General features: G+C 40.3%; 1 protein-coding gene across 2 annotated transcripts in view; it reads left to right on the top strand.

Annotated features, from left to right (window-relative positions):
* Positions 1-24,028, top strand: part of EFR3A (EFR3 homolog A) — a 98,493-nt gene that overhangs the window by 32,414 nt on the left and 42,051 nt on the right. For both annotated transcript variants that reach the window (XM_067467281.1, XM_067467282.1), the window contains 6 exons: positions 3,422-3,498; positions 6,595-6,722; positions 8,466-8,616; positions 13,305-13,426; positions 18,379-18,528; positions 22,529-22,666. In XM_067467281.1, the coding sequence (XP_067323382.1) occupies positions 3,422-3,498; positions 6,595-6,722; positions 8,466-8,616; positions 13,305-13,426; positions 18,379-18,528; positions 22,529-22,666 (766 nt within the window). The remainder of the gene's footprint in view (positions 1-3,421; positions 3,499-6,594; positions 6,723-8,465; positions 8,617-13,304; positions 13,427-18,378; positions 18,529-22,528; positions 22,667-24,028) is intronic.

The following is a 24,028-nucleotide window of genomic DNA, read 5'->3' as shown; positions in this document are numbered from 1 at the left end:
TGGGGGTTGATTTTGATAATTTGGGAGTTGTAGTTGCTGGGATTTATAGTTAACCAACAATCAGGGAGCATTCTGCATTCCACCAATGATGGAATTGAACTAAAATTGGCAGACAGAACTCCCATGACCAATACAAAATACGGCAAGGGTTTGGTGGGCATTGACCTTGAGTTTTGGAGTTGTAGTTCACCTACATCCAGAGAGTACTGTGGACTCAAACAATGATGGATCTGGACCAAACTTGGCATGAATACTCAATAGGCCCAAACGTGAACAATGGTGGAGTTTTGGCAAAATAAATCGTGATGTTTGAGAGTTGTGGCTGCTGGGATGTATAGTTTACCTACAACCAGAGCATTCTGAACCGCACCAATGAGAGAATTGGGCCAAATTTCCCACACAGAACCCCCAGGACCAACAGAAAATACTCTGTTTTCTGATTGTCTTTGTGACCCCTCTGACATCCCCTCATGACCCCCACATGGGTCCCGACCCCCAGGTTGAGAAACGCTGTCTTATAGTATGCAAGCACTCCCAAAAAGTAACCACTGGAAACCAAAGACCCTCAGAGCAGCACCTCATCTGTGCTAGAGATTTTTTTACATAAATGTGCATACGCTCAAACTGTTCCAATTTGGCAGGGCCAATCCCAGTTATTTCTCTGTCATGCCACTTTTAAAGTGTCCCAGTTTGTCTCTCTTCCTCTCATTTGTTTTTCCTGATTCCTTCAATTGCTGCAAACTGGGTAGAATGAGCTAAAGTAGTTTGTTCATACTGAACTCGCTGAGAAGAGAGGAGAGCAGGGACAAAACTTGTCCTTCCCTGTAGGCTCAGGCCAAAGCAAACTGCTGTGACCATTTCTACCTTGTGTGTTGTTTTTAACTTCTACCACTTTGACCAAACTTTGATTTTCATCTCTGAAATGTCAGAAGGTATGCATACAGCTTTGCTTTGCCCTTCTCATAGTCAAGGGCGAGATTCCCAATAGTAAGAGGTGGTGTTTCAGCATCCTTTATAATTTTGCCCTTCAATTAGCAACATTAGATTGAATTATGCAGTGCAGATGATGAATGATAAGCAGATGATGAGAAAGGAGAAGTAGATGATGCAAATCTTGAATCTTTTGCATAATTGCTGCAGGTTGCTGGATCTGAGTTCTATGAAGTACATGTGAAACACAATCCAGAAAGATGAAAAGGGAAATAACTAGCCCAAAAATGGCGTAGCTCTATTTCCAAGCAGAATTAAGAGAGCAGGACTCTGGTTTAGAAGGAAATAACCTAACAAGTGAAGCTTCCATAAGGAACCAAGCTGGTCAGTTGAGATAGGTCTGACCACCCAAAGATGGTTTGGGTTAGAAAGTTTGATCCATTTGCAGGTGGATTTCGTGCCATGCTGAATATGCTTGTTGGTCAAAGCCAAGTGGGTTTTGCACAGAAACACTGTGAGTTCCACAGAATTAAAATACATGAGTTCAAAAATTCCCCAGGTTCTTTCTCATTGTACCAGGCAAAATTTGGCCAGTTTAATTTGTATATGTCCAAATGTTGTGTGTTAGGTAGGATTGAAAAATATTAAGCTATGCAATAAGGGAGTAGAAAAAAGAAGATAGCAGTACTAAATCCCATGGAAGATACCCCTGGCCATTGAAGCTATCCAGTGTTTATATTTGTTGGAAATAGCAACCTCCCAAGCTTTTCACTATTTATTTGTTAATGAATATTTTTGCTAACCTGTATTCTGTGTATGATAATTTCTCAGTTTGACTTACCTCTTTGGTGTGGGGATGAGTTATAGACATATGATTGTACTGAGCATGTTTAGACTCAGGACTCCATTTTGTATACAGTATTTTGCTTCACACCTCAATGGAGGTGGATGTATATGTTTGGTCTTCAATGAAAGCATGTAGCTGTTTTGGACTTTAGTAAGCCCAACTTACCTGTCCAAACGTATCTCCCCCTATGAACCATCTCAGAGATTAAGATCATTCGGAGAGACCCTGCTCTCGATCCCACCTCCTTTGCAGGTGCGATTGGTTGGAACAAGAGACAGAGCTTTTTCAGTAGTGGCCTCTTGGCTGTGGAACTCCCTCCACAGTGATATTAGATCAGCCCCTTCCCTCCTGACCTTCAGAAAGAGGGTGAAAACATGGCTTTGGGATGAAGCCTTTGGCAAATAACACAGTACAATAGATGGACTTGGATTTATGTGTAATGATTACCGAAATGGCCTGATTGCGGATAGTATGGTTTTATAGTTGTAATTGCAATGTTTTATATGCTTTAATGTTCTAAATCTCATTTAAAATTTTAATTGAAATATTTATTTAATTGTATATTGGATGCATATTGTTTTTGAGGCATTGAATTATTGACTATGCTGGAAGTCACCTTGAGTCTCCTTCGAGATTGAGAAAGGCAGGATATAAATATAGTAAATAAATAAATAAATAGAAAATTATGACTTATGGACTTCAGTATGTACAGCTACATATACTTAAAAGACTATGGACTATTGATAAGGAATGATAACCTGTGTATTCAACTCAGAGAAGAACTATAGCTTATCTATAACTGAACTTTAATAAGAAATGTGCCTGTATGGTGAACTAATACAAGATGTTTGTGTGTAAACAAGATATGTTATTTTTCAAAGAAGACTTTGCTTTTTTAAATCCCTGAGTGCATATTTTATCTAAGAGGTTTTAATGGAGTGTATATCTTTTGGACAACTGCAATTCTACTTCAAAGAAACAACCATCCTCTACTAACCCAATATATTTTTGTAGTGACATGTCTTTATCTTTGGCAGTTTAAAGACATGATTCTTCAGTTTAATAGCTGAGTTACCTGCATGCCGTTACATGAATGCTTATGAATATCACTTTTTTAGAGTTGACTTCTAACAAGCTCATGCTTTTCTTGACTAGTGGTTTTCAAAAGGTAGTCTCCACATATTCAAGGAGATTCACATCATTTTTTACCTTTTCAATAAGGTTATGGTGCAGTTATTTCCAATAAGTTATGGAATTTCCAAGAATATTACCGTGAGAGCTAGCTATCTAAGCTTGGCTTAAATAACATATGAGTTGGACTGTTCCACTGTCAAAACCTCTTATCATAAGAAATTTCTTCCTAATGTTTAACTGGAACAAATAAGGCTCTGTTCAATGCCTTAATTTCAATCTAAATAAAATCATAAGAGTTGGATGAGACCACAAAGGCGAATCCCCTGACATGGAGGAATACATAGTCTCTCTCTGTTCGCACTTTGGTCACTGTCCTCTGGACACGTTTCAAATATCATCCATTGTCTTTCCATTAAATTTTAGTTCATGCTGGATCATTTCTGTTCTAACCTGATTCTGGCTGTTCCATTTCTTCTCACTGTATGCCTTTGGATATTATTTTTTAAACAGGCGTCTGCTGTTGTTGTGCTGCTTTACGTCCTCGCTACAAACGTCTGGTGGATAACATCTTCCCTGAAGATCCAAAAGTAAGTAGTGTCATTCTCTTAAAAATGTAACCTTCATGGTTGAACCACCTTACTTGGTTCCCAGTCCATTTCCAGCACAATTAAGTGTTTATCTCGACCATTTTAACTTTTGGCTAAAATGCTGAAATGCAGTTCAGTTTCATGCCAACCCATTGACTTCAGGAAAACCTAAATAGTACTGCTGATATCATCTCCTTCTCCAAATGGAGCACCAACTATCCACAATCCTGCAGCACTGATAATTATTATCTTTATGACTTTACAGTATTTGCTTCATTGGCCAAGACATGATCAACCCTTTGATACATTTAAGTGTCTCCCAGTAGGATAATTCTTATTAATTTTTGTTCATGCCTTCCTAATGACTCATTTGGAGGTAGCTTTTTTTCTGGAATGCACTTTTAGAAGCAAGAATTAGCATATTTTTACTTTGCACAGTTTAATGTAATCCTGTGGGTATTTCAAATTTTGTTTTGTTGGAGGGGGCACACAGTATATCAGTATACTGGAGAATTCAAAAGAACTTGTTAACATCCCCATAGAATTGCTTGCCAGCATTTTTGAGAAATCGTGGAGAACAGGTGAGTTACCAGAGGACTTGAAATTAATAAACATTATCCTCCTCTACTAAAAAGGTAAAATGAATCTTGGATTACAAGAAGATTCAGCAATCCATAGATTTACTAGCATTAGTGATAGAACGAACAGCCAGCATGGTGTCGTGGATTAAGTGTTGACTATGACTCTGAAGACCAGGTTCAAAACCACACTTGACCAAGGACATTCACTGTCTCGCCTCAGAGGAAAGTAAATGCAAACAAAGCAGAGTACATCAATTCAAAGAACATAAAAGGCAAAGGTTTTCCCGTGACAATAAGTCTAGTCGTGTCCGATTCTGGGGTGGTGGTGCTTGTCTCCATTTCGAAGCCAAAGAGTCGCCATTGACCATAGACGCCTCTAAGGTCAGGTCGCTGGCATGACTGCATGGAGTGCCATTACCTTCCCGCTGAAGCGGTACCTATTCATGTACTCACATTTGCATGTTTTTGAACTGCTTGGTTGCCTGAAGCTGGGGCTAACAGCAGGAGCTCACCCTACTCCCTGGATTCAAACTGCCAACCTTTCGGTCAGCAGGTTCAGCAGCTCAGCGGTTTAATTCGCAATGCCACTGAGGATTCCAAAGAACATGCAAAAACAATATTAGTCAAACTCTCTAGTAAATGCTTTAAAAGCCTAATTTAAAAATAATTTGAATAGACCTGCTGGAAGAAACTAGTATATATTGATTATTTAATCTCAGATAGTGTCATGAGCTGAAGCTCTTTCCACAATTTGTGGAAAGAGCAATCTGTGGGCGGCTGAAGAAAATCCTCTCTGGGTAACAGTCAGTCTAATTTGGGCTGACTGAAGCAGATGCCATCCAGAGAACCTGTGTGTATGAGGTGGATTATATAGAAGGGAATAATGCTGTAAGTCACCTGGACTAAATTAGGTAGGGCTTTAAAGGCATAACCAACACTTTGTACTTTGCCCAGAAATCAATTAACAGCCAGTGGGGTGATTTTAATACTAGCATGGTATGCCTCTCTGAGATGTACTAATCTGCTGCCGTGTTTTGAACTGTTTGGAATTTCTGTATTTGGTGCAGAAGTAGCCCAATGTACATCACTGCAGAAGTCCAAGCTTGAAGCTACCAGTATATATGCTATCATCTTTAGATCCTCCAGCTCTAAGAAGGGACACAGCTGGTCTATCAGCTGAAATGGTTAGTAAGCACTTCTGGTCTTCATATACAAGGATTGAATGAAAAGTAATGCCTTCACTTTCATAACTCCTCAACAGATGGCCCTACCGGTATGTGGCAGGTACTGGCTTGTTCAGTAGACTCTCCTCTACAGTTCCATTTTGGTGGGAAGCCTTAGCATTGAACGGCTGTGTTGTTAAAGTGCAAAGTATGGAACCCTGCACAGATGGTCAGTCAATGCAGCTTAAGCAATATGCAGTCATTGAATTCTTGACAGCAGAAGGTGTCACCCCAAAGGAGATTAATCAGAGAATGCAAGCTATTTATGGTGATTGTGTTGATGTGAGTACTGTGTGTCATTGGGCGAGTAAGTTTAAAGATGTTGAGGTGGGAACATCTGACACAGGACAAACAAAGAGTTAGACGTCCTGTGACAGCAGCCACCAAGTTTCACAAGCAAAAGGTTGACAGATTGATTCAGGATGATTGTCGTATCACTCAGAGAGAAATTTCAAGCATAATTGGCATTTCACAAGACCGTGTGGGTCACATTATTGCTTTGCTTGACTATCAGAAGATCTGTGCACGATGGGTACACAGAAGAACTTCAGAGACTGGATCTCACCACCCTACGGCATCCTCCATACAGTCCAGATTTAGCACCGTCTGACTTCCATCTGTTCCCGATAATGAAAGAAGATCTGTAGGGACATCATTATGCTTCTGATGAAGACGTTGAGAGAACTGTGAGACGGTGGTTGCAGAAACAGAATGTTGACTTCTTCTGTGACACCTTCAGAAAACTTGTTCATCGTTGGCAGAAATGTATCCCACTGTCTGGTGATTATGTGAAAAAGTGAATAGTGGTAGTCAAAGAACACATTCTGCATTTGATTTATTAAAATATTCCCATCCAAACCCAAGTAATGAAAGTGGAGGCATTACTTTTCATTCAACCCTTGTATATCTGGGCTGGATAGGTATGAGAGATGGAACTAGGAGCACTCCAAGCTGCAAATACAGTCTTTCAAGGGGAGTGTAACCCCATCTAGCACTAGTTGACACACTTCCAAACCCAGGTTAGGACTCATGACAGGAAATGCCACTGTCTTGTCTGGATCCAGTTTCAGTATGTTTTTCCTCATCCATCCCATGACTTCCTCCAGGCATTCATTCAAAGGAAACATATTATCCTTGGCTGATTATATTACTGAAGACATGGAGAAATAAGTCATAAACCATTTGAAGGCACATAACAAAAACCACAAAGTAATGGAAGTATAAATCATAGCAGTAACTTTTCTGCATCAATTAGTAGGGAAACACTGATGGATAGCTATTTTTATGTTCAGGATGGCCTCGTCAAAGCTGATATGGAGAAACTGACTTTCTATGCTGTTTCTGCTCCTGAGAAGTTGGATCGGATTGGTGCTTATTTAGCAGATCGATTGAGCCGAGATGTTGTCAGACATCGTTATGGGTAAGATTGTTTCTAAGTAATGGTTTTTCTTTCAGTCTTGTTCACTCTCTCTGAATCTTTGATTCTCCCCATCAGCATTCACAGAATGTCCTGGAACAACTGCAGTGGCTCAGCCATGGTTCTGGAGGTATTGTTCATTGGACAATACAGTATAGCTCTGCAAAACCTTTTCCCTCTATTGTTTTGTTCATTATCCCAGGTACTATATCCTATTGCTGCCTATTGGGTTTCAATGTGATACTCTTAGTTGAATTGGATCTACCTCCTACATCCTCACATAAACGACATTTGTGTGGGTATTGTATCTTGTATACCATCTGTGCCTATAGTTGTAGAATGACAGAGGCTTAAAGCTTGATCCTGTTATGCATTTCTAAGCAAAAGTAAGTGTCAATGAGCTCTAAAGGGCCTATCCCCAAACTCTGTGTTCATGACATACTGCCGTAGTATGTGTCTATACTAAAGATTTAGTGCAGTTTGACACCCCTTTAATCACCAAGGCTCAGTGCTATGGGATCCTGGGTATTGTGTTTGACAAAGTCTTTAGTCTTCTCTGCCAAAGAGTGCTGGTCCCTCACCAAACTACAACTCCCAGGATTCCATAGCCATGGCAGTTAGAGTGGTGTCAAACTGCATTATTCCCACAGTGTAGGTGCACCCCTGATTTCAGAAACTGGGCTAGATTCCTAGGAGGTACATTATTGGATGATAGATTTCAACATCTCAAAGCTGTGGCTAAGCAACGTGAGAGTGTGACTAAGTTGGAAAATGTTATTATTGTGGATAATAATAATAATAATAATAATAATAATAATTTCTAGCATTTCAACCCCATCCTTTTCAACCCCCGAAGGGGGACTCAGGACGGCTTACACCTAGCAACAATTAGAGGTTGTTACATACAACAATTACAATAAGACAATAATTAAAACAATAAATAAAGCATTAATTAAAACCATAAAACAGTAATGTCAGCCATATCACCATTCCATAAGCTAGGAGAGGATGCAGAAGTTTACTTTTGCCTGAGTCTACAGGGAAGAGGCAGATTTTTCTTGTCCTCTTCCATCCATTGAGTCAGTTGAATGCAAGCTACTTTTGACTTTGAACTTTGCTGCAAAGGAAATAAGCTGAGGACAAAAAGAAAAGCTGGGATGAGAGATAAACTTGATGTTGAAAAGCAATTGTAAAAATACTATAGCACAAGATTAATTTGATGTCGAAGACTTTCATGGCCATAATCACTGGGTTGCTGTGAGTTTTCTGGGCTGCATGGCCATGTTCCAGAAGCATTCTCTCCTGATGTTTCACCCATATCTATGGCAGGCATCCTCAGAGATTGTGAGGTCTCTGAGATCTCACAACTTCTGAGGCTGCCTTCCATAGATATGGCCAAAATGTCAGGAGAAAATGCTTCCAGAACATGGCCATATAGCCTGGAAAATTCACAGCAACCCAAGATTAATTTGGACATTTCCTGCCAAATGAGGACAGTTGGAGGCTTTCTTGGACCAATGTTTTAATTACCAGGAGAGAAAATTTGATTGGCTGAGAAAGCTTGCCCTTTATGCTGCAGCTAAATAAGATTAATGGCTGGGACAAGTTTCAAAGTGCAGGCGTTCCAAATTACTATTCAGCAACATCTTTGGTCTTTCTCCAGACCAAATGGTCTTTCTCCATATAAGCTCACCAAATACTACAGCATATTATAATCTGTGGGTCTATCCTTGTCTGATCTCTTAGATATGTCTTCATTGCCATGGAGGCCCTGGACCAACTTCTGATGGCTTGCCATTCTCAGAGCATTAAGCCATTTGTGGAAAGTTTCCTTCACATGGTGGCTAAGCTGCTGGAGTCGGGGGATCCAAAGCTACAGGTTCTTGGAACCAACTCAGTGAGTATACCTCCATTTATTTACACAAGGTATCTGGTTCTTAAAAAATAATAATTAAAGAATTATCTTTTCCAGCAGGCCTACCCAGTTCAATTTAAAATTATGACTTTTAGTATGTATGGTGTATGTATATGTGTGTGTGTGTGTGTGTGTGTGTGTGTACACACACACACACACACACACAGACACACATGATTTCTTGTCCCAAGCATTTGGATAAGTTATTGGGGAAAATGAAATAGTCCAAGTTTCTGGGTGTTATATCTATCTTATGCCAGTTGAGGGTGTTGAGATGACAACAGGAGGAAAGTATAGTTTGTACCACAGATTAGTGACTTTTTAAAGGAATTGCACTGTAATTAATCTACCTTTGAGGAATAGAAAGGCATTCTTTTTATCTGTAATAAATACATTTCTGAGACTAAATGAGAGAAAAATGTTAGAAGCACATTCTATTGTACACTTGGGTCTTCTTCATCAGATGCAAGTGGCATTCTCTATCATGGTCTACATTATTCAAAGACGTAGCCATGTTAGTTTGAATCAGTATGCAAAAGGGACCTTGTAGCAGTGAAACTGCAAGAAAGTAGCATAAGCTTTCATAGACTTTAGTCTGCTTCATTGTGTGAACTGCCAAGGAATAGATTTTTATGAGCGGCCTGTCTGTGTGAATATAATATGCATTTGATTATGGCAGAAGACACATTAGCTGGAAATAAGTTTCTGCATATTATAATTCCAATGGAATGGTGAAGAGACAGACATTGAGTGTAGATAATTCTCCTCCTCAAGGCAGAGTCTTGTCTAGACACTTGTGGAAAGTCAGAATGTGCTCGTTGATTGTATAATAACTCCTAGTGTCTGCTGTGTCGTGGTTTATGAGTGTGATACTCTGATATTGAGGGTCTAAATTAGGGTTGGAGGGTTCAGGCACCAGAGGAAGTGACATCAAAACGACTTGCTTATAAAATGTTAGCACAGTGTTACAACAGAAATATATTATTTTTATATTTAAAATGCTTGCAGTGTGTCAATATACCTACAAGGCTAAAACTCTGTGCTAATTTACTTTTTAAACCTTCTACTAATGTACAAACACTCTATTAGGAACTGTCCTTGTTATCCCCAAGACAATGATACTAGTTTTCATCCACATGTGCTAGAACAGATATGGGCAAACTTTGGCCTTCCAGGTGTTTTGGACTTTAACTCCCACAATTCCTAACAGCCAGTAAGCTGTTAGAAATTGTGGGAGTTGGAGTCTAAAACACCTGTAGGGTTAAAGTTTGCCCTTGCTTGTGCTAGGAGCATGTATTGTTTTTGTTGATAATTTTTTAAATAGTCATTGATTTTGTGAAATTGTCTAGTGTTTTAGCTACAGGGTTGTGGTCTTGTAATAAGAAATTCAATGTGCAGATTTGATAAATGTGAATTTAATATGTTTGGGAATGAATGGAAACATGAAATATGAATGTATGGATGGAGCTAATGATTTTGGAAACACCAGCAAAAGACCCAGACCTGCAATGACTAACTACTTGCTTTCTGGACTATAATTAAAAGTTGCTAATGAGAAATGAAAAGTAATCTCTGATAAGAACTGGGACAGTGATAACAGAAATGTTTGCAACATTCCTCATGTGAAGAAGGAAGTCAACACAAGCCTTGTGTTTGTCAACACCAATCAAGAAGAATAATCATCATCTGGCCCGGAAACTGAGATGGAGCCAGGATGGAAGACGTTTATCATTAATTTACAACATTGGGACTACATCAGCAGAATATTTCTATAAAAAGACTAAGCCTAATAATGTTCAAAGTGTGGTAGACCTGAGGAATGTGTTCCACCCACTATGCTCCGCTCCATGGGAAGGAGAGAGATAGTGTACCTATGGATAGTGGCAGATTTGCATGGGAGCAGTCTGGTCACTTTGGGGCTTCTTTCTCAAAGGAAGAGGAAGAAGTGCACTTTTGGAGTCTTAGATTTTGTGCAGGGAGTCAGGTTCTGCTGTATGGAAAACAGAGATCTGGTCCTTGGCATTGTGCTTAGGGAAGAAGTTTTGGTGTTTTAAAGTTATGGAAGTTTTAGAACTGTGCGCTGGCAGGTTGCAGGAAAGCAGGGTCTGACCCTAAGCAGGGTCTCTCCAAGGAGGGAGAAAAGGGTATGGTAATATTTGGATGCATGAGGATGAATGCATGTACATGTGTGTGAATGATGATTGGAAATGTAATTCTCCTTTGTTTGTTTGTTAGCCATGTAATTGTAAATCCAATGTAGTTGCATAGAATCTGTATGTCCAATATCATTCTTTGTCTAAATGTTTTTCTGCAATCTGATATACCCTCTCGCACTGGAAATTGCAATACAAAGAACCTATGCTTTAAAGTCATTGAAAAGTCATTCATGACCGTCTGATCTGGTATGGGAGGAGATCCATGGGAGTGGGGTTGACATAGTGAGTTATTGCATTGGGTGACACCAACCCTTAGTGATGCCAGTGGTCTGGGATGAGTACAGTCAATATAGCTCTTATTTCGATGTACAGTATACAAAATACAGTATTATCAGTGTTTAGAGTGAGATTAATGGCAATCAGAAATAAGGCCATGTGAGAGTATGTTCACCAAGCCATCAATATTATATTCACCAAGCTGTCATTCACATTATGATCACCAAACATTTTCTGTCACTTTTTCCCAGCCTAGTTGGAAAACCTTTCTGTTTTACTCAGCCTTTTGATGGCATTTAAGCCTGATTATATATTTTCTCCTAACATGTGCTTCTGTTTTATTCTTTCTCTTATGTTGTGTTGGCGAATGACATTCTGCTGTCATTAAAAAACGATACTGCGTTTTCTTTTATGTCTTTTAGCATGACATTAATGGTATTGTATTTGAGAGAATTTAGTCATTAAGATGCCACAAGACTCTCAGTTTTGCAGTGAGGCATATGACTGTGTGTGTTTTCAAATCCTCTCTTACTTCTGCAGTAGCATGAACGGCTGCTTCTTTAGTACCATGCATAGACACATTATATGGACATGAAATGATTATCATACCTAGGTTCTTGTGGGTTTTTTCGGGCTATAGGGCCATGTTCTAGAGGCATTTCTCCTGACATTTCGCCTGCATCTATGGCAAGCATCCTCAGAGGTAGTGAGGTCTGTTGGAATTAGGACAATGGGTTTATATATCTGTGGAATGCCCATTGTCCTAATTCCAACAGACCTCACTACCTCTGAGGATGCTTTCCATAGATGCAGGCGAAACATCAGGAGAAATGCCTCTAGAACATGGCCCTATAGCCCGAAAAAACCCACAAGAACCTAGTGATTCCAGCCATGAAAGCCTTCGACAATACATTATCATACCTTCCAACTATTCACACTTGGCAGGAATACTCCTAATTGCTACTCCTGTCATCCCACCTTTTTAGACAATTTTAACAAAGCCCAGTTTCTCTCTCTTCCTATTGTATTTTCCCTTTGCCCTCGGCTTGCTTCACTTGCTGCAAACATTGCTTGTGTTGTCCATGGTCCTTTTGCCTTCTTATGTGCCACTGAGAAAAATGTCTCAGCAATATTATTTACATCATTTCTATCCCACTCTTCTCACTTCAAAGGGGACTCAGAGTGGCGTACAAACTTTATATAGAACACATATAGGCCAACATTCAATGCCATTATACAATTGATAGGACAAATACATAAAAAGAGGTATAGGCTTTTTTCCATCTCTGAAATCTGGATGCTGTGCTCAACTTTGGCCACAGGGGGTGCTGTCTGTCACTCCATCTTCCATGCTGAGGAAGTTCTTTGTTGTCCGTATATGCCTTCCAATTGAATTGTCGGTATGCCCGCTGTGATTGAGTTATTCAGGGTGGTGGTGTTGGTGTTGAAATGTGGTCTTTGTTGTTCTGTTGACCCTCCACATTTGGAGGTTTGACTTTTATAGTTTTGATAATGCATGGATTTGATTAACATGTTCTCACAAAGAAGCTCTAGAGCAGTGGTTTTCAACCAGGGGTTTTGGCCTACAACTCCCAGAAATCCCAGTCAGTTTACCAGCTGTTAGGATTTCTGGAAGTTGAAGGCCTAAACATCTGGGGACCCACAGGTTGAGAACCAATGCTCTAGATCCTTCTCTAGATCCTTCATCTGAAAGTTGACCATAGAATCATCATGGATTACTGAGGGCCTTTCCACACAGCATATAACCCAGAATATCAAGCAGATAATCCAAAATATTTGCTTTGAACTGTGTTAACTGAGTCTACACTGCTATATAATCCAGTTCAATGTGGATTTTGTACAGCTGTGTGGAAGTGGTCTTAGAGCTTTCTTGAGAGAGTTATCTCTAGGCTCTCCTGTGCAATTCCTGCACAAATTGATCATAGAGTCATGCTGGAGGATCTAGAAATTCCAGGAAATGTATTGTTTCATTTTTTTAAAAAATAGCAATTTTGTAGGTTTTCACTTTTGTGGGGATGTTGTGCTCCTAACTCCAGTGAATATGGAGGGATGAATGTAACTGACTCTCAGAGGAACATTACAAGCAAAGAAACTAGAAGATTTAATGATATTACCTTAAAGTGTTGATGACATTACTCATGTTTTGCCATCAGATATATATTTGTTATGGTGGAAGATGATGTTGACCTCATGTTTTCTCCCTCTCAATTTCACTAGTTTGTCAAATTTGCGAATATTGAAGAAGACACACCTTCGTACCACCGGCGTTATGACTTCTTTGTGTCTCGATTCAGTGCCATGTGCCACTCTTACCATGAGGACCCTGAAATACAAACTGAGTAAGTCATCAGATATGTAGGTTTCCTTCAAAATATGTTCTAGAGTGTTTGTATGTTTGATTCCAATAACTACAGTCGTCTGATATTGATTTGGATGTGCTGCTTATGTACCACATTTTTGGGACTGGAGCATGTTAAAAGTGGTTACAGAACTCATTAGTCTCAAGTAAAAATCAACTGTTGCAGATTGTTCTGGTTCGTGTCTTCTTTCTGGGGGTGCATCTGCACTGTAGAATTAATTTAGTAGGATACTACTTAACTGCCATCGCTATGCAACCTTGGATTTGTAGTTTGGCAGGGCACCAGTACTCTTTGGCAGAGGAGGCTAAAGACCTTGTTCATCCTCAGTTCCCATGATTCTGTAGCATTGAGCCATAGCTGCTAAAGTGATGTCAAACTGAATTAATTCTGCAGTTGGTTTTAACTGGGGAAAAAGAAGAAAGATGGGAGGATTGATTCATAATTAGTAAGCTCTTCCCTCCATGTGAAAGAGGTAGTGCACTGCAATATCTGTATGTCTATCTGTCTGTCTGTCTGTCTGTAGCTAGCTATCTAGTTATGTAAACTTGAGTTTGCTTCACCAGTAGAGTTGTGTTTGGATACATTTCCTTTTGTTACATCTGCTCTCTCCTTACTTTTGTTGCCTTCGGGAGCACATAACGGGAAGCCCCCTCCCGGTATGAAAATCAACTCAACACAAAAGCAAGCGAGAACCTATCATCAACCCCCCCCCCCCGCCCGCTTTCATGAGCGCAAGGCGCTTCATGTTTCCTTCCCTTGGAAAGAGAGAGGGCATGTGTGGTGTGCAGGCCCAGTGCAGGTGCCTGCCTTCAACCAAGCATCTCCTCTAGAGTAAGAAAGTTAGAACTTGCCTCCTTACCTCGGAAAGAGAGAGTAAGTGTACCATGCTGGCCCATAAAGCACACCTCTCCCTATAGCTGAGTTCCTCTCCTCTAGAGTAGCTCAAATGCCTCACATGATGGGAAGGAGACCCAATGAGCCGATAGAAAATGGATCTTTCAGCTCCCCAGAGCGAAAACAGATATTTGCCCTCCTGATTTTGGGAGGTTCCCAAAAAAACATATTGGGGCCCCCACTGAAAACTGGAACATGAAACGGGTCAAGGTTTACCCCAAATGCACAAGCATCCTCACCAGACAACAAATTTCATGATTGCATAACATTGAGCCATGGCAGTTAAACTGGTATCAAACTGCATTCATTCTACAGTGGAGATGCATCCCATGTTGTTGTTCTATTCCCAAGAGAATGAAAGTTTAATGTACAGAATCTTCAAGAAAAGAACTAGGGAATTGCTTTCAATAGCATCTGCTTGGGATTTTTTGAACCAAAACACAGGAATTTCTTGGACTAAGACACATCAACTAGACTTGAGGAGCTTGACTCCCTCCCTCAGCTATACAGAACAATGTTTTTTCTGGGTTTTTTTTCCAGAAAACCATTTCACGGTGCCTCCGCATAACAATTTGTGGCAATCTCTATTCCCAAAATAAATTGCTACAGGTCATATGTCGGTGTTTTTAATCTTTGGAGCTGAAATTCTGAACGTAGCTTCAGAAAGCAGCCGCTGTTAATGATCCAAGCAGCTATAATAATATGTTGCCTTGATGTGCTGGCATCCTTTGCTGAAAAAATGCACAAATAAAATAAAATTAATGATGGCTGTTTCACCTTCAAGAATTATACATACACCCAATCTCTTTCCAAATCTTACTTCTCAAAATATACACGTTTCTCTGTAATGAGTTTGTGTATGATCTGACAATCACTTTTCACATTATCACGGGAAGCTTCAGTTAGACTAGTTGGGATATTTTAATGAATCACTTATAGATTTTGGGGGGGGGGGATTGTTAAAAATGCATTGTTAGACTGTGAAAATGGTATTGGGCAGATAAGCAACAGTAACATGTAAGTAGCTTGAGGAAAAGGCAATAAAATTTGGATGCTCTGTGTCCTTCGGTTTTATGACTCAAAATAGCATATTGCCTGGTCTTTAGCTCCCTCTGGTGAAAAGAAGTATTCCTTGTTCATATAAGCAGAGTATATTAAGAGAAATTCTTTGCATTTCATCCAATTCCGGTTGCATTCTGCAAGTCGCTTCTGGTTGCTTCTGGTGTGAGAGAATAACCCATATACTAAGACGTTGCCCAGGGGATGCCTGGATGTGTTGCAATCCTGTGGGGAGGCTTCTCTCATGTCCTCCTTCAAGTTTGGAGAAGAGCAAACCACAGACTACCTATTACAATGCAGCCTGAGCCCTGCCACATGCACAATGGAGGATCTTCTCACAGCAACAGCACAGCAACTCCAAGTGGTCAGCTACTGGTCAAAGGACATTTAGTAGAATCCCAAGTCTTTAAACTCTGTGTTTTTTTAAAAAATACATTACAACGGTACCCTTAGTTCACTTCTGATATAATAAATAAATAAATATCCAATTCTGTTGACTAGCCAAAAACACTGTGAAACATAATACATCGATAAATAAGAAAATAATGAACAATGATACAATAGGATTTGAAAAACTGGAGACTTTAAATTTCTGTCAGAGCAATGGCTCCCAAACCTTGATCCTCTAGGTCAGGGTTTCTCAACCTTCCTAATGCCGTGACCCCTTAATAGAGTTTCTCATGTTGTGGTGACCCCAACCATAACATTATATATGTTGCTACTACATAACTGTAATTTTGCTACTGCTATGAATCGTAATGTAAATATCTGATATGCAGGATGTATTTTCAAATCCCAAATACCCGGTATGCTCAAATCTGAATACTGGTGGGATGGGGGTGATTGATTTTGTCATTTGGGAATGTTGGAGTTGCTGGGATTTATAGTTCACCTAAAATCAAAGAGCCTTCTGAACTCCACCAATGATGGGATTGAATCAAACTTGGCACACAGAATTCCCATGAACAAGAGAAAATACTGGGAGGGTCTGGTGGACATTGACCTTGAGTTTTTGGAGTTGTAGTTCACCTACACCCAGAGAACACAGTGAACTCAAACAATGGTGGATCTGGATCAAACTTGGCACAAATACTCAATATGCCCAAATGTGAACACTGGTGGAGTTTGGGGAAAACAGACCTTGACATTTGGGAGTTGTAGTTGTTCGGATTTATAGTTCACCCACAATGAAATAGCATTCTGAGCCCCACCAATGATAGAATTGGACCAAACCTCCCACACAGAACTCCCATGACCAACAGAAAATACTATGTTTTCTGATGGTCTTTGGTGACCCCTCTGACACCCCCTCACGACCCCACAGGGGTCCCGACCCCCAGGTTGAGAAACACTGCTCTAGGTGTTTGGGACTTTAACTCCCAAATACAGCCTACATGGCCAATAAATGGTCAGGAATTTTGGGAGCTGAAATCCAAAACATCTGGAGAACCAACATTTGGAAACCATTGCTCTATCATCAAAATTACAATGTAAGCATTGGGAAAATCCCATTACAGGTAATGCAAGTTCCTGTATCAATTTACTAGAGAGAGAGAGAGAGAGAGAGAGAGAGAGAGAGCGAGTTGGTGAGACCATTTTGAGATTGCATTTTCAAAATAACGAAATCCCTGATGGAACAAGTAATGTTTTCCAGTTATCTTATATCCTTGAATATAAGCCAGCCCAAATATAAGACAAGGCACTTAATTTTACCACAAAACACTGGGAAAACTTATTGACTCGAGTATATTCCATAAGAAACTAAAGACGTGGTTCTTTGAGAAGGCGTTTGATTAAGTGCTTCGACAATTGGCAATGATGATTGGAACGGAATATGGAAAACGAGATTGGATTGTGATTCTACGATGTGACGTCGTGAATGATCTAGTTTAATTGTAGTAGTAATAGTGATGTTGTTGTTGTTTGTGTAATTGCCTTATTGTAAAGTGTTTCTATATGTTGTACACCGCCGTGAGTCGCCCTAGGGCTGAGAACGGTGGTCTACAAGTGCAGTTAATAAATAAATAAATAAATAAATAAATAAATAATAAGTGTGGGAAATGCAGCAGCTGCTGGTAAATTTCAAAATGAAAAAATAGATACCAATAAAATTACATTAATTGAGGCTTCTGAAGGTTAAATGTTTTTGAATATTTACATAAAACTGTAATTTGAGACTGTCCAAATTACAAACGTTCTTGCTAGGAATCTCTAGGTCCACTAGTGTGGATTCTATGGACAACTTAGGCCCCTTCCACACTCCCCTGATCTGATCCCAGATTATATGCTTATCTCAGATTATCTGGCACTGTAGACTCATATAATCCAGTTCAAGGCACATAATCTGGGATCAGATCCTTGGATAGAGAGCAGTGTAGATCCAGCCTTATTTTGGTTATGTTGGAGGACCTGAAGATTTCTAGAGAGAACACCTCTGTATGAATCTATACCCACTAATGCGATTCTATGTACAACTTCCAGCCAAAGTTGATCTTGGGGTCATGATGGAAGACTAAGGCCCCTTTTACACTGTCATATAATCAAAATGATCAAAGCAGATAATTCACGGTATATGCTTTGAACTGGATTATATGAGTCTACAGTGTCAGATAATCTGGGATAGATTTATTGGTATCTATTTTTTATTTTGAAATTTACCAGCAGCTGCTGCATTTCCCACGCTTGGCTTATACTCGAGTCAACACTGCCATATAATCCAGTTCAAAGCAGGTAATCTGGATTTTATATGGCAGTGTAGAAGGGAACTATGAAATTCCCAGAGAAGTGTTTTCACAGATAACACTTGGTCACTTTTTATTTTCTTGGGAGTCCTGTGCTCCTAACCTCAGCAAATGTGGAGAAATGGCTCTCTCTCATGTGCTGTGGAGGAAGCACTGCATTGAGCTATATTTCCATCATTTTAAAAGGACATTGGCACATTGTAATTTCACAATGTCATTTTTCACCTTTTTCCCCAGGATCCGTATTGCTGGAATCAGGGGCATTCAGGGAGTGGTCCGGAAGACTGTTAATGACGAACTTCAGGCCACTATATGGGAGCCTCAGCACATGGACAAGATAGTCCCCTCCCTCCTCTTTAATATGCACAAGATTGAAGATGTTGATAGGTATGTATATGTGAGCTCACAAAATCATTCACCCCCCTATCAAAAATCATTTAATGATTTAATTAAACATTTGATGATCTAATTAATGTAAGGATTTGATTTTGATGCAAATTTGAAAGATGGCTATATTTCTCCTGTTTTAATTGCTTTCCCTGTTCTCAGTGATGCTCCCAAGCCTATTGCAATTTTTATATATCAAGAACTACAATTCCCATACATTCTAAAATCTGGGCTGCTGGTTCAAGATGGTCCCAGTTCCTGAGTGTTTATGTCCAAAACGTGAGACTTAGTGACAACTGCTACTGATGTCATTAGGTATTACAGATTAAATATCAACTATATTTGTTCAGGCCCCCTGGAAGTACAGCGGGTTAAACCGCTGAGCTGCTGAACTTGCTGACTGAAAGGTTGGAGGTTTGAATTCAGGAAGCAGGGTGAGCTCCTGCTATTAACCGCAGTTTCTGCCAACCTACCAGTTTGAAAATATGCAAATATGAGTAGATAAATAGGTACCGCTCCAGTGGCACAGTGGGTTAAAGTACTGAGCTGCTGAGCTTGTTGACTGAAAGGTCGCAGGTTCAAATCCAGAGAGCAGCGTGAGCTTCCACTGTCAGCCCCAGCTTCTGCCAACCTAGCAATTCGAAAACATGCACATGTGAGTAGATCAATAGGTACCACTCCGGCGGGAAAGTAACAGCACTTCATGCAGTCATGCCGGCCACATGACCTTGGAGGTGTCTACGGACAACGCTGGCTCTTCAGCTTAGAAATGGAGATGAGCACCAACCCCCAGAGTCAGACACAACTGGACTTCATGTCAGGGGGAAACCTTTAACCTAAATAGGTACTGCTTTTGCAGAAAGCTAACAGTGCTCCATGCAGTCATGCTGGCCACATGACCTTAGAGGTGTCTACAGACAATGTCATTTTTTCAGCTTAGAAATGGAAGAACCACCCCCCCCCCCCCAAGAGTTGGATACAACTAGACTTAATGCCAGGGGGAAACCTTTACCTATACTTTTGTATTTGTTCATGGCTTGTCATTACATATACAGAACGAAAACATTTTCATGTTTGGAAACTTAGGTTTTCCTCAAATGAACAATTACGACTAGACTTAGAGTTGTTGTTCATTTTGTTCATTTTCATGGTTTCCTCCTTTCTGTTGAAATTATCCACACGTTTGTGGATTTCAATGGCTTCTCTGTGTTGCCTGACATGGTAGTTGTGGTCCAACATTTCTGTGTTCTCAAATCATATGCTACATCCAGGTTGGTTTATCAGGTGCACTGCTATAGCTGACTCCTCAGGTTGAATTAGTCTGCAGTGCCTTTCATGTTCCTTGATTTGTGTTTTGGCAATACTGTGTTTGGTGGTCCTTATGGAGACTTGTCCACAGCTTCATGGTTTACGGTAGACTCTTGCAGAGGTGAGAGGATCCCTCTTGTCCTTTGCTGAATGTAGCTTTTGTTGGATTTTCTTAGGGCCCTTCCACACAACCCTATATCCCAGAATATCAAGGCAGAAAATCCCACATTATCTTAGTGTGGACTCAGATATTCCAGTTCAAAGAAGATATTGTGGGATTTTCTGCCTTGGTATTCTGAGATATAGGGCTGTGTGGAATGCCCCTTAGTGGATCTGTAGATAGTTTGTAGACTGTGTATATTAATCAGCTTCCCTATGCGGTCAGTGGTTCCCTTGATGTATGGTAAGAACATTCTCTGAAATCTCATAGATTGCCAGGTGAAGGTACAGACACTCATTTGTTTGTAGGCAGTTGGTGATGCAGAACAGAGCAGAGGATGGCTCTGACGTCACAGAACTGAATAAGTAAACACAGAGACTCCCTGGAGAGTCTTTGCAGTTGCAGCAACCAGTCAATTTTAGCTTGCAAAATATAGCAATATGATGTTGTTCTAGCTGTATTAAAGGTTTGCACACAGCCCTTTCCTCTTGCTCAGAACTGAATCTAACAAAACTTGAGAATTTGTTCTGCCTGATGGCCCATGAAAGCTAGATACCTGGGCCAGGCCTTTAGATATGGTAACCCTCCCCACAATAAGCAATTTATTCAATTTAAGCAAAGAAATAATTCCCAGTAATGTAAACAACTCAAGGACAACGTAAGAAGAAGATAGAAAATGTTGTGGTTTCTCAGTCCCAAATCAACTCTTTAAGTGACTGCATACATACATAAACAAGAGGTAAATTGATCAGTTCCTAAGTCTTAAGACTTCTGTAGCATAGTGGCAACCCTGAATTCAGCAGCTTTGAAATGCTACCTTAGATGAAGATATTCTACTCAAAAGACTAATGCTAATCAGTATAGTGCACTGTCTACCCTTTAGATGCAGACATGATGCAAAGCTTGAAAACAGCATTTATAGTTTGCTGATCTGTTGTCCCCATACAGTGCAGGCAATAAGTTTCCCATCTCATTTTCTTTTTGGGTATTGTGACTCTTTGCATATGGAGGCAGTGCCGAGGGAGGTTGCTTGAGGAGTGGGCGGGAAACAGATGGTCCAGACAGATGGCCTCATGATGGAGAAAACAGTTTCTGCAACCCCATAGTGACGGGATAGCAGCAGACTCCCCACTTCAAAGAGAAGGATGCTGCGCAGTGTCTTAAAGAACCCCTTAGAGCTCTGGATAAAGCCAACATGCTTAAATGTACCGTATATACTCATGTGTAGATTTAGAAATTGTAGTCAAAACATTGAACCCCCAAAACTAGGTTGAATTATTCAATCTAAGTACTGTACATTAACTCATATCAAAAAAGGAACGATTTCTGAGTAGAGCTGTGAAAGGTAAGAGCTTAGTCCACCCTAGAAGAACTAAAAGAAACACTGATCACTGATACTTTCTCTGTTTTTGGACTATTTGAATGCCTGGGAGGAAAAATGGCAGGCGCCAAGGATATACCCTTAAGGAGCATGGCACTTTCCCTACGACACAGAATGACCCTTGACTTAGCCATGGGCCAGATTGAAATCTATTCTTTTTGGTGCCAAAACTTGGCCTTGACTTACACAAGAGGCCAAGTTATACACAAGAAATTGGTTTATAAGCACATATGGTGCTTATAGTTAACATGCGCCTTCATTCTCTAGAAATACTACAATATATACATGTATAAGTCTAAAAATGTCTCAAAAAAGAAGCCCAAAAACCTGGATTGACTTATCTATGGGTCGATTTAAATATATCCCTGCCGCCAAGTAAAAGCAATAAATTATTCCAGTGGTTCCCAAACAGTGCTCCTCCAGATGTTTTGGACTTTCTAACAGCTGGTAAGCTGGCTGGGATTTCTGGGAGCTGAAGTCCAAAACACCTACAGGAGCAGAGTTTGAGAAACACTGGCTTAGTCTATTCTGGGAGAATGTAAAAGAATGCTGGGTGGGGAAATGGTGACAGTGATGGGAGCAACTGGCACTCTGAGGCAGTATTGGTGCTTTTCCCACTCCAAGAAATAACCTTCAACTTATCCACGGCACATATCCAAATCTAAAATCCAAATTTGCCCTCACTTATACATGAATCCAACTTATGCATGAGTATATATGCATGCTCCCCCGGTGGCACAGCAGGTTAAATCGCTAAGCTGCTGAACTTGCTGACCGAAAGGTTGGTGGTTCGAATCCGGGAAGCAGGGTGAGCTCCCATTGTAAGGCTCTGCTTCTGTCAACCTACTAGTTTGAAAACGTGCAAATGTGAGTAGATCAATAGGTATTGCTTCAGCGGGAAGGCAATGCCACTCCAGGCAATATGTTTTGGTTGTATTTTTTCCCCACATAATTGTAGAGACAGGGGGTGGGGCCAATTTTGCCACAATTTTGTGTCAGTTTAGGTAGTTTTTAAGATGTTTTGATTCAAAATGTATTAATAAAGCTAATGTCTAAGTATTCGGGGGGGGGGGGAGGTATTTGAAGCTATGTCTTCCCCACCATGATGTGTAGTGATGGTACATGGATGAATTAACAAACCTTTGTTTCAGTCGTGGCTGCCCCCCTTCATCACCATCAGGAAGAGAGAAAGAAGAGAACCCATTTGTGCTGTCTGAGAACTGTTTCAGAGAGTTGCTGGGTCGAGCAACCTACGGCAACATGAACCATGCTGTTCGACCAGTTTTTGCGTAAGGAATAAATACTGTATGTACTTATTAATTTAAGAAAACAGTAATATATTCTACTGGGACGAAATACCCTAAAGGCACCAAGTCTGGGCTGATCTTGGAAAGTAAGGCTAAACCCTGGTTGGCACTTGGATCAGAGACCACTAACAAATACCAAGTCCTGTGGCTATGTGTTCAGATGCAGTGGTTCCCAACCGGTGGGTCGCAAGACCTAAAATAAGGTCCGCGGCTCTAGATGATTAAATATGGTTTTCTGTGGATGAGCAGATGGTGACTACTGGATGGCATATGTTCTATATCAGAAACTAGAGCTGATGTGGTCTCTCCAATGAAATTGTCTGAATCAGCACCCCAAATAACCAAACCAAATCTAAAGTTGACCAAAAACTGATTTGTAACCCTTTTGGTATTAATGTTGGAGTGTGGTCCCTGGTCAAAGTGATCCCTGGTCTAGTGGTCCCTGGTCAAAGTAGTCCCTGGTCAAAAACAAGTTGGGAACCACTGTTTCAGAGGAAGGAAATGGCCAAACCACCCCTAAATATTCCTTACCTAAGAAAGCCCTCCAAAATTCATTTTATCATCATAAGTTGACATAATATGGCTTGAAGGCACATAAAGACTTAACAGACTCTAAATTGTCTCTTATTTGGGACTAGCACAGAATCTTCTGGGAGAGTCTTGTAAACTCAGGAGGCACTGAGTATGTGCAACACTTGATATTAGTGGGTCAACTGCCAGCTACAATTCTATATATATATATATATATGCTCTGTACATAATGAGTACCTTAAAAACAAAAGAACCAATGAACGAAATCACACCAAATTTGGCAACAAAATGTCTTACAACACAATGAGTGACCATCACTCAAAAATTATGATTTTGTCATTTGGGAGTTGTAGTTGCTGGGATTTATAGTTCACCTACAATCAAAGAGCATTCTGAACTCCATCAACGATGGAATTGAACCAAACTTGGCACACAGAACTCTCATGACCAACAGAAAATACTGGAAGGGTTTGGTGGGCATTGACCTTGAGTTTGGGAGTTGTAGTTCACCCACATCCAGAGAGCGCTGTGGACTCAAACAATGATGGATCAGGACAAAACTTGGCACAAGCACTCAATACAGCCAAATATGAACACAGTTTGGGGGAAATAGATCTTGACATTTGAGAGTTGTAGTCACTGGGATTCACAGTTCACCTACAATCAAATAGCATTCTGAACCCCACAAATGACAGAATCAGGGCAAACTTCCCACACAGAACCCCCATGACCAACAGAAAATACTTGAGGCCATCCAATCCAGCTCCCTTCATCAGGGCAAGAAAATGTAATCAAAGTCCTCCTGACAAAGAG

Source organism: Anolis sagrei, chromosome 4 (assembly GCF_037176765.1).
Source record: "Anolis sagrei isolate rAnoSag1 chromosome 4, rAnoSag1.mat, whole genome shotgun sequence".
Taxonomy (NCBI): domain Eukaryota; kingdom Metazoa; phylum Chordata; class Lepidosauria; order Squamata; family Dactyloidae; genus Anolis; species Anolis sagrei.
Note: the sequence above shows the minus strand (reverse complement) of the source record. Positions and strands in the feature narration are given on the sequence as shown.